Raw genomic sequence first — 17,588 nt, 5'->3', positions numbered from 1 at the left:
GAAAAGAGGATGGTGGGGACAGCTAAGAGCACATAGAGCATCCTCCTGCTAATGTGGGAAGGAGGGCATGGGGTTGGCCTAAGAGCTGTTCATGCACATACAGCCCCGGTGTGCATTTTTAAGGCTCTAGAAAAGGTCGGTGAAGTACAAGATAAAGAAAAGTTGAGGCAGGTACTGTGAAAGTGCCCGGAAGGTGCTTCAGATAATGCAGCAGTATGAGCAGTGGTTTCAGAATTAGTAACTCTTACGTGGAGCTTACTGGAGAGGGCAGGGACAGTGGATCCTCTCGCTTTTGTCCTTACCAAAACTTGGATCAGCTGGTTGGTTTAGTCAGCTTTTGATTTATAACCTGTAGCTACATCAGAATAGTTCTGTGTCTTGGTTGTAGAACAAAGATAAGGTCAAGAATGTTATAAAATGGGACTATAATTTTAAGAAGATAATCTGTTTTGTTTGAACCAATGCTAGGGTTCAATCTCTGAACATAGATGCATCTTGTAGTTGAGTAAAGAACTTCATCATTCATTCTCTTTTACCAAAAGAAAAAAGATCAAGCTTTTAATTAACTTCTCATCACATGCAACTGAATCTTATTTTTCTTTACAAAGACAGATCACAGGGTACAGGCAGTTAAAACATTTAGATTGCACCTGTCTGGTTTACTTAACAGAAAAAAATATACTTATGATGAATATATTTGTATTTTTTGCTAACCTCAGTTTCTTTTTTTTGTAGGTAGGTGAATGGATCTTCAGAAGCAGAATTGCTAAAACTGGCAGAGAAGTAAGTATGTGAGTGTTGTTATATTTTGCAAAAGTGTGTATCAGAATTAGTGCTACCTCTCTTTACAGTTTATTAATTCTTTTATGTTGATTCTTAGCATCTGTACTAATCAATAATTTTATATAGCCTCAAAGTCTATTTCCAGTAAAGTGTTTTTATGTTGTGCAAGTAGGTAACAGTATGTATTTCTCCTTCTGAATGTGACCTGCTGTTACTTTTCTGTATTGACTGTTTTTAACAGCTAGAGCTACTACTGTGAAGGGAAGGTTTGAAACATATAATTCTAGCAGTTGCATATCTACTTTCAGTGTTGTATAGTAGATAATTTGTCACCTTTATAATCAGCAGAAAGGTTTGAACTCCTCAAGTCTGTGTTGTTTAGCACAGCGTGAGTAGAATCTCTTAGGACGATGGTTTATTTCCACCTGTCTTTAATGGCTAACTCTGCTTCCAAAGTCCCTTTCCTCTGAAAAGAGGTATTTTTTTTGTTCTGCTGGCTCTCAATTTAAAACAGGAAGTATCTTCATGTGAAGAATGTATTGTATGCCTGTAATCAAAATATGGGGCTTTGTACTAAGAAGTTATGTGCTATATTTTGATCTCTATCCAGACAGTTGAGTTGATGAAATAATTCTAAGTTATTATATTTTATTAAAAAGTAGAAATTATTTAATCTAATAAATAGATGTTGAATTACTTTTTTAAAAGTTCCATTCTATATTTTTAACAGAACACTATTAAAATTGCTGTAAGGTATATGTGTGTGCATTTGTCTGTACATCTAGTACTTGCAATATGCATATATTTCAATAGAGTGGTTTATAATATCTCCAAGTCCTGTAATTTTACAGGATTTCCAGTTCCATGTTCTTGCCCATACGGCAAATTATTTTTGCTCCAAGTACATTACATACTTTCCATATTTTAAAGGGCTATTAATAAGAACTTGTGCATAATACATTGTATTGGGAGAAATCCTGGAACCTTTATTTTTCTGCTCCTTGTCCTTTTGTCTATTCATAATGGGTCTGGTTTTCACTAATTGTATTTTCATTGTCTTAAGTGGCCTATAGAAGAGATGAAATGTGGTCCGAAGGGCGATACGACTATGAAAGAGTTCCAAGAGAACGTCTCCCTCCTAGGATTCATGGTGATGTAAGTGTGCAGTAAGCGTTGTGTCTGCAGCATTATAACATTATACTGTACCTTTATACAATGACCTGTACCATAGGGGATGGATTTATGTACCTATGTAAGTTCCAAGTATATCCCAAGTTCATTTTTTCCCCTGTTCCTTGAAGTCAGCAGTTTGGCACATGCATCTGCACAAAAATAATAGGCTGCCTACTGAATTAAGTATTAGTTTTTTTAAAATTTTCAAATCTGTTGGAACTGTTTTAGAATATTTGTGTTTTGGTGTAATTCTTCGTGTTATTAAGCACAGGATTTTTAATAACTTCTGGGGAACAAGAGGCCATACTAATGTTATATTTTTCCATAGTCTTTTTGTGGAGGGATAGAATGTAAGAGAATGGTGCAGAAGGCAGTCTCACACCTGAGGAGTTGCAGCTGCACTAATCACCAGAGATTAGGAGCAGGCCTGTCCTTAATAGGCCACAGCTGTGTCCAGTAAGAAAATGAGTGCTACAGAAGGGTTAGCTGGTTGAAGAGAGAGTTGGAATTGGCTGGTTATGTTGTGAGGGGAGTTGGAGTTTGTTGGTTGTGCTGTGAAGAAGGAGTCAGTGCTGTGAGGAGCTGCACATGAGGAATCACCGAGAAGGTATGGGAGCTTCACAATAAGATGACAACATTTTTTTTATGTCAGTGTTTCTTTTAAGTAACTTGACGTGGTAAAGGAACTTGTTTCGTGGTTGTTCTTGTCACCAACAAAGTTTCTTTATAATGTTTAAAGTACAGAAGATGTTTTTAACAAGTGTTGAAAGTACATCTTTGCTAAAGTTGTGCTTTGGAGTCCTATAAAGGAAACACTTTACAAGAACAGTGGCAACAGAAATCTGCTTTGTAGATACAGTCTTTTGTGGTGTGTTATGTACGTATGTATGGTATGCTTGTAAAAGCAAATGCAGAAGCTGTGCTATAGAATAAGTTCAGAATGCTTTTAGGAATTCTCTGTTCCACAGAGTTGGGCCATTTTTTTCCCTCCCTTGTCTGAAGTCTCCAATAAATAAATAAAACAGGTTGTAGCTTTGTCTTTGGAGGTATTACACCGTAAATAGAATTTTAAGAATACTTTCTGATATTTCTATTTGCATCCTTTGTAGTGTGCTTTTGACAAAATTAAATTTCAGGCGCCAGTTCTTCTTATCTGACTTCCCTTTTACTCATGGCAAATGTTGAAATAATACCATAGCTGATTTAGTGCATCTTCTGGGTTCCCTCTGTTTTGTTTTCAGCTTGTCTCTTTAGAGACTTTTGGTTACTCTATGTAACTAATTACACAGGCTTCTCTATTTGGTAGTGTATTAGTGGTTGTCTGTTCTGTGACATTTTTGTTACTGTGACAGGCAACAGTAGCATTTTTCATTTTCAGCAAGCTGGAAATCATGTTGATTTCCACAGGGTGTTTAGCTACCTCTTTCTCCAAAATGCTTATCAAGAATACGACAAGAGGAAAGGCAGAATGTATTTTCACACATGTTTTTTCAGTTTGACAATGCATGGCAAATTTAACCATTGCATCACTGACATTTCTAAATTCCCGTAATCTTTCAGGCTGTCCAGGGAGCAATGTGTGGTCAGGCATTATGAAAATTTATAGTCTAAAAGATTTGCATTTTGATGCAAGTGTTTACTAGGTAGTTCAATGCTAGCTTTATATTACATATGTTTGGAACTGGGCTTGAAGGCAGTAGCAGAGTACACTCATCACAATGAATATTACCCATCTGTACCAAAACAACACCCCCAGTAGCTGGACTAACCAAGATATGTGTCTCTCTGCCATACTGAAAGATGGATATGGAGTTCCTTCTCATACAGCTCTGCAGATTCAAGATAGTTGGAAGGTACTTTCTGTCCTTGTAAGCCCGTGCTATTGTATTTGTGTCCACATGTAGAAGTCTGACTTAATTTTGATTAGGCAAGTGAAATGGAATGAATTTGTTCAATCTGTTAATATACTTAGAGTTTGCTGCTAGGTTAGTATGTTGGAAATAAGATGTGCCAATGATACAGAATGAAGTATCTTTTTTTTTGAAGAAATTGAGAGATGTATCCTCATCTAAACTGAGTTCTAATTGTGTATCAAGTATAGATTGTAGTAGAAACACAGTTACTGTTAAAGAACGGGAAATTGCAAGCACTTGACATAATTGTGCCAGTAGGATATTCATGGAGTTTTCATGTAGCTGTTCTTCTATGTGCCAGGATAGTTGTGTAGTGAGGTCTTCTGGGTGAGCTTAAAGCAAGGAGCAGTTTTATTTAAGCTGCACAGCAGATCTTTGTAAGACACCAAACTAAAAAAAAATAATTACATGTGGAGGATGTTCGATGAGGTAAGAGTAGATCAAACATTATGACTGTGTATATAGTCTCCACTTTGCAGCTGTATGGCTGGCTTTAAACTGCCCTCTAGTCTGTTTGTTGTGTTTGTTGGGTGCTCTCTGAAATCAGAACTTTTTTTTTCTGCATGACAGTATTTAGCAGTTTGTGAATACAATGTATTTTTCTTCAAAAACTATCCGAAACGATTAGATTCTGACTTCTTACTGTTAAAAAAAATAGCTTGAGTGTCTTCCCCCCCCACCCCTGCCAAATCCAAATTGTACATGGTAACTCAAGTGTCTGCATTAGTAGCTTTTGTTTAAGGCCTGTTAAAAAAACTTTTTGCTAAAGGAAGAAGATTTAAAATACAAAATCTTGCATTCATATTTTCATTAGCTTTTTATTTGCAGTTGAATTATATAAAACTTAGTTCTAGTAAGATTAAATTTGTATCTTTTGCAGCTGTGCAATTTGTACCTAATAAACAAAGAATTTCTTTAGTTGACAAATAGTATATGACATGCTGTTTGAAGGAAATAAATTTGTGTTCTAACAAAAATCTGCTTGAAATTTGCACTAAAAGAAAAACCAAGAGTGTTAAAATTCTGTCACTTGAATCTTCAGATGACCTACTGCCTTGTATTCAGTGTGTGTTTATCTATTCAGGTTGTGAAGCAAGATCTATCTTAAATACAGTCTCTGCAGTATGGAGGATGTTATGGACATAAGGAAAATTGTTAGTATTTTCAAATGACTGTTATTTTTTTGTAGACATTACAGGTGCAACTTTCTTTGTTGCATTCTAAAAATAATGGAGAAGTCTGAGGGATACATGTAGCTAACCAATGCTCAGAAAGTAGCTAATGCTGCTGCTTATAAACTTTCAAAAGACAATTAAACCATGTTTAAAATTTTCTCTCTATATGTAATGCCTAAGGATTGAATAGGAGTAGTGTCCAGTTAGATTTAATCAGTTATTTCACTGTCAGACTGGCATGATTTTTAATGTTTGCTGTTTCCCTGTGCAATTTCCTCTTTTAAGTCCCATATTTAGAAATAACTTAGTTCTACATTTGTTTGTGCGTTACGGATTTTCAGCTGTTAAAAGCAATGTGATTTTGTTTGTTTTGTGGTTTAGGGTGATTACCACAGAATAGTAAACATTGTGCCCAAGAAGCCAGGCCTGCTGGAGAGACCTGGGGACGGGAGTTACAGTCGCTACGACGATTACGGTCACGCTGAGTACAGAGACTACAGCGCGGGCCGCAGTTTCGCCCACGACCGAAGGAGTGGCCCTCCACACCGAGGTGTACGTAAGGTGATTCTTCTCTCATGTTTATTTTCCCATTAAGGCTTGAATAGTAGGTAATTAAAATGCTGGAAAGGTCATTATTGTTGCCCCCTGCAACCCAGCCGTTTGAAATTCTGTAATTTCAGGGTGTTGATGGTAATTTATAGTTCGAAGATGAAAGACTTCTTGAAGACAGAGCATGTATATATGCTTTGGAAACACCTGTAGTTTGTGTTTTTTATAGCATTGCAAAGTTGTTCTCTTCAATATTGACACAGGAAAAAATAAAAAGTAAATGGATACAGTGAATAAATTGAGAAGATATTTATTGCAAGGAGTAATATTTTTTTAACTCATTAAATGCTTTGGTTTTGCAATAATTAAGTACCATTTGGCAATTAATTGTACTTGACAAATGAGATACATGTCATGCAGTTGTTTTGCCTGTATGTTTTGCAGGATGAATCAGGATACAGATGGTCAAGGGATGATCACTCTACAAGACCTGAATACAGGTATTTTTTGATTCTAGTAGTGCCATCCACAGGCTGCAAATATTTAGGGCATTTTACTTGATCACCAAAACAGCTGATAGAGCAGACCAGTGAAATAACAGGGAAAGGACATCTGTTGAAGTAAAAGACAATAGTGGAAAAATGGGTTTTAGTTTTATTTTTTGAAATAGAAATTGAAGAAATTATATGACAGGAAAGTCTATAGTTTAATAAGGATAGGAGGCATCATGATAACATCATTAGGATGGTAACCTGTAAGTGGAAGTAATTTAATGCATCTCTGATGAGTCACACTTCTTACATGATTTCAGAGAATTCTTTGTTCTATTATTTGATTCTGCAGCTGCAGTACATTGGGGCTACAGTATAATGATGCCTGTGCCATTTTAAAGGTTGGTAGGATAGATAATAGGATTATGAAGTTCACCACAGCTTTCTTCTGAGCTCCCTGTTTTCTCAGTTGAACTGATGAATATATATTTCCATCATATGTAATGTTAATTTCTATGAACCCTCCTTAGTCTGTACCTCAGGTTCCCATTTATTAAATCTAAGGACTAGTAGTAAATCATAGGGCTGTAATGTACATATGCCTGCAGTGATGTTTGATGTGTTTTTTTTTTTTTGAATTAGCAAAATAAAGTGCACAGGATAGTGTTACACTCAACATTTATCGACAAGGATGAAAGTCACCTTAAATACTAGGACAAGAATTGATTGTTAGTATAGGTGAAATATTAGCAGTCTGATCTAAGAATGTCATCTGATGGCTGTGCTTTTATATGCCACATCCTGCATTTCCACTTCTTGAGATGTCTATTATACCAGCTTGTATTTGTGGATATTGCATCATGGTGTTAGTCATAATATCATAGAATAGCTCCTTATTACAACATATATTTAAAACTATGGGTATACCATGCAAAGATCAACAGAAGTAAACCAAATTAGCGAGAGATACCTGACCAGCTGGAAAAATTGCTGTTAAACCAGCAGCAAGTTAAAAAAAAAAAGACTGCAAGCAGGTCAGAAAAAGTTCAGACAGGGCAAGCCTTAGATTTGTGGTGTTGTAAACTCAGTATGATACTGTTAATAGCAATATCCATACAGGGACACACAGTTGCAGTAGATATCTATTCCATTGAATAGGATGATTTGGACATAGCATGGATGGATTATTCTATTATCTCACCATAAAGGAAATCCCTCATATATCACAAGGGTCTTGGTGCAATAGACTTCTTTCAGAATTGCATTCTTGGGGCTAGAAGCAATAATAAAAGGTTTTGAACAGGAGTGCTTAATAAAAATTTGTGTAAAAATTTTTCCATCTTTTCCTCTCAAGTTAGAAGAATCAGGGTTGTTTAAAGCTGAGGAAAAACACCAGAAAGGCTGAGAAGACTGAGTTAGTGTCAGGCAATTTATTGTACACAGAACAAGAGTGGCACCCAGTGGTCAAAAAGTTTGTCTTAAATGCATCCTGATTTCTTCCTTTCAAAATACGGTTAAAAAAAGTGAGGTTAAAATGTCAGCTCATTTTGTTGAAGGCTTTATAAGTGTGTTTTGTGGTATATGGTAGTCCCATCTGAATATGTATTATATACTTCAGATTATAGAGCTGTTACGCAACTGCAATAATGCTATGGAAGAACTTCATAAAGATCCATGGTTCGAATATATTTGGAGTTGAATGAAATCCTACTGATTCATTATATAAATATAGCAAATAATCTTGAAAGTGAAGTCTTGTGATCAGACTGCAAAACATTTGTAGTGTTGCATGTTTGTAATAAACTTAATTACGATTCTTTGCATATTGACCACCATTGAGCAATGTAGTGGATCTCAAGGAGGAAATCAAAGTACATTTCATGGTGTATGTTCTCTCCTGTGGTGAAAGTGCTAATTACTTTCTATTTCAAAGACATTTGCTCCACAAAATATGGTATTAAAAAAGTTATTTTGTGCAAAAATGCCTTCTCTTTGGATATGCTTAAAGTTATTTTAGTTAAGTTCTTTGGAGTACACATAATTCTTTCTTTTTTTTGAGGAGATAGGAGGAGTTTTAAAATTATTTTAACCAGAAGGATTTTTAAAAAAAAATGCATGGAGCATGACTAAAGCATAGTTAGAAGCTAGACAGTCGGAAGTCTTGTATTTAATGGGTTTTCATAGTTAATACAGTGACTTTAAATTCTTAAAAATAATAGCTCATTTATTGACTGAAATAATAGCTTTCTTTTTTTCAAAATCGCAATCGGCTGGAAGAAGTAGTTGTTAATATGATAGCATTTCCCTTTGAGTATTCATCATTCACATGTTCCTGTTTTGGTTTTTGAAAACATACCTGTCAAAAGGTACCTTCTCATCTCTTACCCTTTGTATTTTTCTTCCCCCAGTCTTGATTTAGAGAGCTGAAAAACATTGATTGGGATTCTCCTGAAGTAAAATGCTGCTTATCTGCAATATCAAATGTCCTTAAGTGAGTCCTGTGTGCAGTTTTGAGCACCACAATGTGAGAAAAATATTGATCTATTAGAAAGTGTCCAAAGGAGGGTAACAAAGATCATGAAGGGCTTTGAGGAGAAGCATTATGTGGGGCAGCTGAGGCCACTTGGTCTGTTCAGCCTGGGGAAGAGGAGACTCAGAGGGAGACCTCACTGCAGGTACAGCTTCCTCGTGAGAAGAGGGGCAGGCACTGATCTCTGCTCTGTGGTGATGAGGGACAGCACTTGAGGGAATGGCCTGAAGCTGAGTCAGGGTAGGTTTGTGTTGGATATCAGGAAAAGGTTTCTCACCCAGAAGATGCTTGTGCCCTGGAACAGGCTCCCCAGGGAAGTGGTCCCAGCACCAGCCTGACAGAGTGCAAGTGTTGGACAGTGCTCTCAGGCACCGTAGTGTGGCTCTTGGGGATGTCTTGTACAGGACCAGGAGTTGGTCTTTAGTGATCCTTGTGGGTCCCTTCCCACTCCTTATGTTCTATTATTCTGTAATTATCTTTGCTGTTGAAGAAACCAGCAGTTAGGGATTTTTTTCTATTTTTTTCCTATTGTTTCCCCAGTGGTATTTTGTTGGGGTTTTTGTAAGCTTCTTGTCTTTTTCTTAAAAGTAGGACATGCTTGCTTACTTAGCATTTGTAGAGCCGTGACTTCAGCTGTGATGTGTCTAATGACCAGCAGCAGTTCTCCATGAGTGACAACAGGATTGCAGAGGTTCTAGCACTTGGTCTACTGTCTTTTTTTTCTTGCCTTCCTCCTTACAGGGTTATGCTCCAGTTTCCAAGCAGCTGTCATTCACATGGTAGACATTATCATGTCTAGCACTGAGTGGAGCATTACTATTCCTTCCACATGCTTTCTGAGGGTTGTTAGCCCTGTTTTATGCTATGTTTAGTGAACAGCTGTCATCCTGACCATGACTTTTTTTTTTATGGTGAAGATACACATTTTATATGTGAAAAATAAAGGAATTCAGAGGGTGTGCGGGGCATAGATTTCAAACTGAGTTCTCAGCTCTTTCTCTCCTGTTGTCACCTAAGGAATTCTGAACTCCTGAAACTGATGTGAATTTTGTTTTAGCTTGATTTCAAGTGCCTTTTGGTTCAAGTGTGGTTGGCACATACAAAGAATTGTACATCATAGTTTGGAGGAAACATTCTGCACACATTAATGTTTTGGTTGCTGATGCTGTGAGAATTGTGAGACTTAGCAATTCAAAGGAGTAGAGATCAATTAAGATGTGACTTCTTTGTACATTTATCTTCTACTGATGTTGATAATTTCTGGAGCTGTGTTAGTGCTTGTCTTCAGTGATATATTGGGCTAATTTATGCAAAGCACTCATGCATGTCAGATTTTTTTAAAAGTTGTAGGGAACCATGCTGTTATATGTTGAAGGATTCTATTTTGCAGTACTTCCCTATGGGCCTCATGGCAATGGATTTTGCATACAAGTTCATTTTTATAAGGTCAGATGAACTTTTCAGTGTGAAATGCTTTGGAAGATTGTTAGCTGCTGTTCACTTTAGTCATGCCAAATTTTAATCCTTTTGAGTGCACAGAGCATTACATCATTTTTTTTTTTTACCAACCAAACTGAGTTTACAATATGTGAAATATACGAAACTTGGCAAGTTAAGATGGGTAAGACTCATCTTCAAAGAGAAATTACAAAATGACGCACTTGTAAATCCCAGCTACACATGCATTAAATTTGATCCTTAGAATTATCTGAGGCCCAGATTTTTGTAAAATAAGGGTTGCCATATTTGTGGAGTAAGTAAAAAAATAGACTCCTGAGAAGTGGCTTACATAGGACATTTTAATATTCCCTCTTCAGCTGTAAATGTGAATAATTTTTCCTTTGCTAATGGAGGAAACATGTTGCTACTATGTCTGTTGTTTTTTTTATTTCAGGTTAGATTTTTTTCTCCCATGTTCTAAGTGAAATTAGGAAGTATTTTAGTAGTCTAGTCTTTAATTCTAGTGCATTTGTCCATCAAAAACAGATTTGTTTATTTCCTGGAGTGCTTAGGAAATACTTTGTAATAGATGGAAATACTGAAGTAATTTTGGTGCTACAAATGAGAGAAAACTGTCCAGCAAAATATAGAAACTTAATTGTAAACAATTTTGTGGTCTGTGAACAGTTGAGATTCATCAGTCAGTTTTATGTTTTGTTTTGGAAGTGTTCTAAATCAATGGCTTATTGTCTTTTATTTGAAAAAAAAAAAGTGGTTTTCTGAACATTAAACTTGCAATTACCACTTTAGGGAGATAAGGTATAATATATCTTGGGTTTTCTAGATGCATGCACCTTCACAGTGAGAATGGGTTTACTGCAGGCTATGGAGTAAATTGGTTGCAAAGTGGGGGATGGAAGCTCTGCAATCTTGGCTTTTTGATCTCTGCTTGAACTACCCTTGCATTGAGTGATTAACCCCTTGTCAGTGCACCAAGTGGTGACAGGAGGTTGCAGAGTTGTGGTCTGAAGATCGTACATCGAGGAGAAAATTGTACTTTGGTAAGAATGGTTATTTTAAATGAAGACCTTTGATGAGAGAGTCTCCAGATGGAAGTTAAGGGTCACTGACTCTTCTCTGAGTAAAGCAGCATTTAATTTTGAGAGTCCAGATGTGTCATAGGCTGAGCCAGTTATCATTATATTATCACTATGCAGTCACCTTTGAGTTAGAGGGGGCAGTTATTTCTTGGGGTTTTTTCTCCTCCCTCTGTGTTTTCTTAAATTAATGAAATAGTGAACATGTTTAAATAATGTACTGCTTTAAAATATTATACTATATTGGGGGAGGCCTTTAGGCTTTGGATTTAAACTTTCTTGTAATGTAAACTGATCTATATCTTGCTTATAGAAGATAAACTTAGCCAAAGGGATTTATGAGATGGTGCTATAAATGTACATAAGTCTGCTGTTTCGTTGTAATGTTTGACAGCTCTTAAGGGGCACCGTACAAGAACCTCATTCTTTATTAAAAAACATGTGTGGAGGGACATAAATATGGCAGTCACCCAAAGAAAAAGGTCTTGCTTTTGACAGAGATTGATAAGCAGAGTTGTAATCATACTCATTAGCACATGCCTTTTTCTTTTAATAAATAAATATAATCTCTGCCAGAACATTGAACCTCTCAGGTATTCACATGGCTGAGTAGAGTAGCTTGTTTATTCATATACAAAATTACAGTTTCCTTATAATAGATCATTGTGGTAGATTCGTTATACCTGTCTGCAACTCCAGGCAAGAACTTGTCTGTTGAAATCTTTTGCTCAGAAAACCCATTGTGTTAAGCTGCTAGCTAAATTAGTTTATCTTGGCTTATGATATTTTGGAGGGTGGAGGGGGAAAATTAGAACCGTTTGGAACGAGATAATATGTAATATACAACTTAAAAGTTGATTCTGGTTTACACTAAATATTTAATGACTTCATATTCAGTTCATGTTTTATGCAGCAGTCTTACTGATTCAGTAGTTGCTACATTTTCTTTAAGAGCTGTTTTCTGCTCTGCTGGCTGTAGCTCTTTTGTGCTTGAGACAACCAATTTGTTTGCAAACTGAGATTTATGTTCCATAATTTGACTGTCATTATTCAGTCAGAGTTAAATATATCTGATTGTATGCTTGCAGTGTGGGTTCTGTAGGTCTGTAAGTTTTTATTTTGAATGGATTTTAAGAACTCAAATCTTCTTGTGCAGATACCACACAGCATTTTAAAAAATGCCTTGTACTGAAGACTGAGTATAATCAAGAGCAGTTCAGAAATGTCCACTGGTGCAGGTCAACTGAAAGTTAAAAAGTTTCAGTTTGGACAAGTTTGGTTTTATTGTTTTGCTGAATCTTTCTTCTGTTTAACTTGGAACTCGGTGTGAACACTGCCTGTTTTCTTACTAGGAATTTTATGTCAAACTGAGTTTCTGCTCTGCTCATATGGGCCCTGTGTACATATGTCCAGAATTATTCTGGAAACCTCATTCAAAGCAAGACTGCTGTCATTCCACTTCTGAAGTGTTTGTCACTTGAGAATGGGGGGAAAGGAGAGATTAATAGGCAGGGTTTCAACTGCAGAATTTTTTTGCCCCCATCCTATAATGTAAAAATATGGGGAGGAGGTAGAAACTGCTCTTATTTTCAACTGGGATGTTTTTATGTTTTAGCTAATTGTGTGACTAAATTGGAAGGTGAATGTTGCTTTTGCTGGTAAAATATTTGTTATAAATTATTAAAATATAATATTCTTAAAAATTGTTGTTGAATAAGGAATGGCCAGGTAGTAAATTGACTTGTAAGTATTTATTAGACAAAATTGCAGCAAACGCACCAAATTTGGTAGAAAAACTCCAGAAGTTCTCATCATGTCAATTCTCAACTGCTATCATGTTTATTAGACTTGCGTTTGATCCAAAGCTGTGTTACCCTTTAAGGGTTTGTGGCCTTTTCTGTGTACAACTTGTTTCCCACTGTAGTTTTTCTAAGGTTTTAAATTGTCATGTGCAATTCATGTCATCATTATATTTTTTCAACAGGGGCTATTGTGTGAGACACCTGTTTACTAGAGGTGGTGATATGTTATGATACACCTCTAAGGAAAAATTCAGTAGTCTGCAAACTCAGTTAAATTTTGTGTTAACATTGATTATTGTTTAAAACTTAGTCCCACCTTGGGAAAATTATGATTTCCTTCTAATAAATGTTGTTTACATAATGCTAATAAACTGTAAGGAGCTCATCTGTTTACAATGTATGATAGGATAATGTGCCTAAAGATAAGATTATGTACCTTTCCACTGTAAGGTCTTGATTAACATATTTCCTAAAGAAAATCTTTGAAAAGCCATCTCACCTGGTCCAGTCTTACAGCTAGCACTATAGATGGTATCAAAACTAACAGGTTAATGCTGCATTGGGAAATAATGAGGCAAACTCCCATGGGTAGCACTTGATTATTCTGGAAAAGTTTCCTAACTACTTCATTGAAAAACAGCTAGCTTCTGAGACAGTGGGAAGGGAAAGAGAAGGGAGTCTCCCTTCGAGTGCAGACAGCTTCTGTTAAGATGGCATCAAACTAAGTCATCTCAGAGCCCGTGAATTGGACTGATGAATGTAGTCATGGCTTTCTCATGTTGAGGTGTATTGTCACAGAGGACTTTGACATAAGTTCCCTTAGGAAGGTAAATTCTTGATCATCTGTTAGATTCCAAGGACTTGTTTGTTATGTTTTGAATATACTAAACATTTTAGATTCAATTCCCATTGAGAGAGGGTGGGAACATTAGGATACAGGAGAGGAAAAAGTTTAATGTTCTTGATAATTTAGGCATCTTTTGTTAAGCATTTTGTTTCAAAGAGAAAATTTTTGATGTGTCATTTCCTTGTGTGTAGGGTGTTATGATCTACATCTGAGGAAAAGTTCATTAATAAAGCAATCCATGATCTCATGCTGTTGGTATTATTTGTAAAAGATGATACTATTTTTGCGTGGTAGCAAATTATTGTCAGCGTTAGTCCTGACATTAGTTCATGATATATATTTGCATAAGCTTAGAGGTTCTTTCCTTTGTAAATGAAGTTGTGTAGAACTTGTCTATGAGCTGACAATAAATGCCTTTGTCCAAGTGAAACTGAATATTGATGTCATTACACGCAGCAGGGTTGGGTCAGCCAGTTGAGGGAATGTCTTTTTCTTCTGAGGTCTGACTTTTAATAGTTGCATGTGTTGAATTAAGTCATAACTTATCTAGCCTAGTATGCCTAATTATTTTTGAAAACTATGCCTAATTATTTTTGGAAATTATGCTTGAGAGCATGATTATGAAATTTGGAAGTAAAATGGAAGAAATGTTTTAATGTATTGACTTACAGAATAATAGAATGGTTTGAGTTGGAAAGTACCTTCGAGGTCATCTAGCCAACCCCCTGCAGGAAGCAGGACATCTTCAAGTAGGTCAGGTTACTCAGAGCCCCAACCAGCCTGACCCTGACTGTTTTTCCAGGGATGGGTTATTTGCTCTCTGGGCAACCTGTTCCAGTGCTTCAGCATTCTCATCATAAACATTTTGTGGTGGAGCCTTTCTTCTCCAGGCTGAACATCACCAACTCTCACACCTTTCGTCACAGATATGCTCCATCCCACTTGATAATTTTTGTTGCTGTCCTTTGTACCTGGTCCAGCTGTCCATCCATGTCTTTCCAGGACTTTGGAACTGGGTGCAGTGTACCAAGTGGGATCTCATCAGTGTGAAGTAGATGGGCAAACTAATTCATGTTTCAGTTACTCGACTCAGTATGCATTCTACAGTTGTTATCTTGTTAGAGGCAGTTTTTGAGCATTTTGTTCAAGGATTATCTAAGTAAGGTGAAAGATTACAGAGGAGACTGAAGTGTGAAGCAATTACCTTCTTTAAAATCTTTTTTCAGCTACTATTAATTTATTAATACTTACTAAAACTTGTGTCTGTTAGACAGCATTCTGTTTTAGAACTTATCAATGAATTTACATTCATTACTCACAGCCAGTGTTGCTAGATATGTATGTCTCTTATTTTTAGGAAAAAAAAAGGAGTATTACTTCTTTGAGGCTTATTGAGTCTAACTTCAACTGCTCTAGAATTCTGTCAAGGAACCTGTTTTATTTATTCTAAGTAATGAAAAGTCACAAATGCAACAAAGAGACTGATTTTCCTACAGTAAAAGTATATTTCCACAGCAGTTTTAACTATCTATGTGGTTCTTCCTGTCTCCCTGGTTCCGTTTCAGGTGTTTGTACATTTCACATAGCTGGTTCTGTGTGCTAGCCCACCACAATGAATTAAATATTTGTCTGCCAGTTTTGTTGTCTGAGAGAAAATATCTATGTCAGCTTAGGCACAGAATGGAAATAGGGATCCAAGGAAGGTTGCAGAGTTTGGGATTGCAGCAGCCCCAGTTTCAATCAATAGAGCTGTCATAGAGCTCCAAAGTTAACTGATACTAAATCACTGAAATAACTGAAGGCATATAAGAGTTGCAAAAGGATTTTTATTAAAGAATTTACCTAAGCAGCATAGCTTGCCTATATGTTAAATATGTTCAAACAAGTGATATTTATAACATGTAGGAAATGGCCTACAAAAAGAGGCAAGAGATATTAATGTTTATTATGGAGACTGTAAATTGTAATGAAAGTGAAGGGAAAAAGCAAACTGGAAAATAAAAAAGATAAAGCCATATGGCTGAATAATTTATAAGAGGAAATGTCTCTCTTAACTTTCTGATTTTGAACAAATTCTATACCTGACAGGAAGAAATGAGATCACATGAAGAAAAATTCCATTATGTGCAATGGGTTTTTTCTTCATGTATGTATAATGTCATTTATATTGAGAAATCCAGAAGCAGAGGCAGTAGTGTGCTAACTTTACTGAAATTTGCTGTGCAGAAATCCATACCACTATTACAAACAACACGTTGAGGCATACAAACAAGTGAAACCTATTTGACCTAATTGCTTCAAATCTCACTTTGTTTAAGAATAAAAACATAGAAATCTGTGAAGCATTTTTCCCATTTGGAGAAAAATTTAATATTTATTTGATTTATAGATCACATTAAGGGATTTGGAAGTAGGAAAAAGTAAATATAGTAAGGGTATTGTCTATCAGTATCACTGACATAAGGTATTACTGCTTACAAACCTGTTCCACAACTTGCTCTTCCTTTTTATTGATAGTGTTAGAAACTCAGCCCCAAGAGTTGATCAAATCAGCATATCCTTGAAGAACACAACTACTTGTTGTGTTCTTTTGCCAGTGAACTAATGGCATTCCTCAGCACACTGATGAAAAGCTTAAGTGCTCTTCCGGCAGCTATTTCATGGTTTCTGGGCTCTTCTATGGAAGGATTTTAAAGATGGCTTTTGGGGAAAAAGTAATAGCTTGCTGAACATAAAATTCACTTATGTCCCTAAAATAAAGTGCAAAAATATTTCTCTCTGGGGCTTAGTGTGTATGTAAGACAAATGCTCGTCTACATTAAATGGTTTGGCACATACTAAGTGTGAGGTAAATTCAAAGCCCTCAAAGATAAGACACTTTTGAGGGATAGCAATGTGCTTTGGTACCTCAGGGAAATGTTTTAAAACTCTTTTCTTTGTGCTGGTTTCTGCCTGAGGCAGGACAACAGTAAAAGTGCAAGTATCTACTTAGGAGTCTTTGTCCATTAGAACTTTGTCTAGAAGGTAAAACATTGACCACTTTCTCTGATCTGTTAGGGCATTAGGAAAAAAAAAAGTATGGAAAGTACCATATTATACTTCCTAGCAATTTTCCAGTTTATAAGCTTACATTGAGATAGAAGATTTCAGTTGTTTCCATTTTGGATTAAGTTTGCTTAGGAATTCGTTTATTTGCTACTGCATAGAGTCATAAAATGGGAGAGGTTTATGAGCTAGGGCCCTGAGCTAGTTGTCTGAATTTCTTTACTCTTCTGGGGTGATAGGCTACTCACAGGGCAGTTGTAAATGTTGTAGCTGTTTCTAGACATTGTAATTTGGTCCATCACTTTAAGCAAATACTCCCTCTGAAATGCAAGACCTATGTTTTGTTTTCTATTTTAGAGAAATTGGGGGGGGTCTTATTAAGACCTTGTTTTTAAAAAAAAGAAAAACCAAGGTCACATGCATTTGAATGCAGTTATTTTGTCTAATTTGATCATAATTTGCCTAAATAGCACAATTTGTTTTTATTCTTGAGTTGCCCAAAGCTGTTTGCTCTTAATTCTTTGGTATTTAAATCTGTGTTCTGAGCTCTGTTTCTCTGTCCTTATCTGTGATTGACCATCATTTCTCCCTGTCACATAATAGAAGGTTTTAGTTTAAATATATTTTTATTATGTAGGCTGATGTTGCAGCAAGTCTAATGTACATTATCAATGGCAGTATAAAGGAGGAGGGCACTAGGAAAGAGCAATGTAGTGAGATTTCCAGTGCCATTGAAGTGCATA

General features: G+C 36.1%; 1 protein-coding gene across 3 annotated transcripts in view; it reads left to right on the top strand.

The window, feature by feature from the left end:
- PPHLN1 (periphilin 1) overlaps positions 1–17,588 on the top strand; it is a 64,035-nt gene that overhangs the window by 3,908 nt on the left and 42,539 nt on the right. For 2 of the 3 annotated variants that reach the window (XM_063155199.1, XM_063155196.1), the window contains exons 2-5: positions 736–783; positions 1,847–1,938; positions 5,426–5,605; positions 6,038–6,093. In XM_063155199.1, the coding sequence (XP_063011269.1) occupies position 783; positions 1,847–1,938; positions 5,426–5,605; positions 6,038–6,093 (329 nt within the window). In that variant the 5' untranslated portion in view covers positions 736–782. The remainder of the gene's footprint in view (positions 1–735; positions 784–1,846; positions 1,939–5,425; positions 5,606–6,037; positions 6,094–17,588) is intronic. The other variant, XM_063155200.1, reaches the window with a different exon arrangement.

This window comes from Melospiza melodia, chromosome 4, assembly GCF_035770615.1.
Source record: "Melospiza melodia melodia isolate bMelMel2 chromosome 4, bMelMel2.pri, whole genome shotgun sequence".
NCBI classification, from domain to species: Eukaryota; Metazoa; Chordata; class Aves; order Passeriformes; family Passerellidae; genus Melospiza; species Melospiza melodia.
This window is presented reverse-complemented; position numbering and strand designations above follow the sequence as displayed.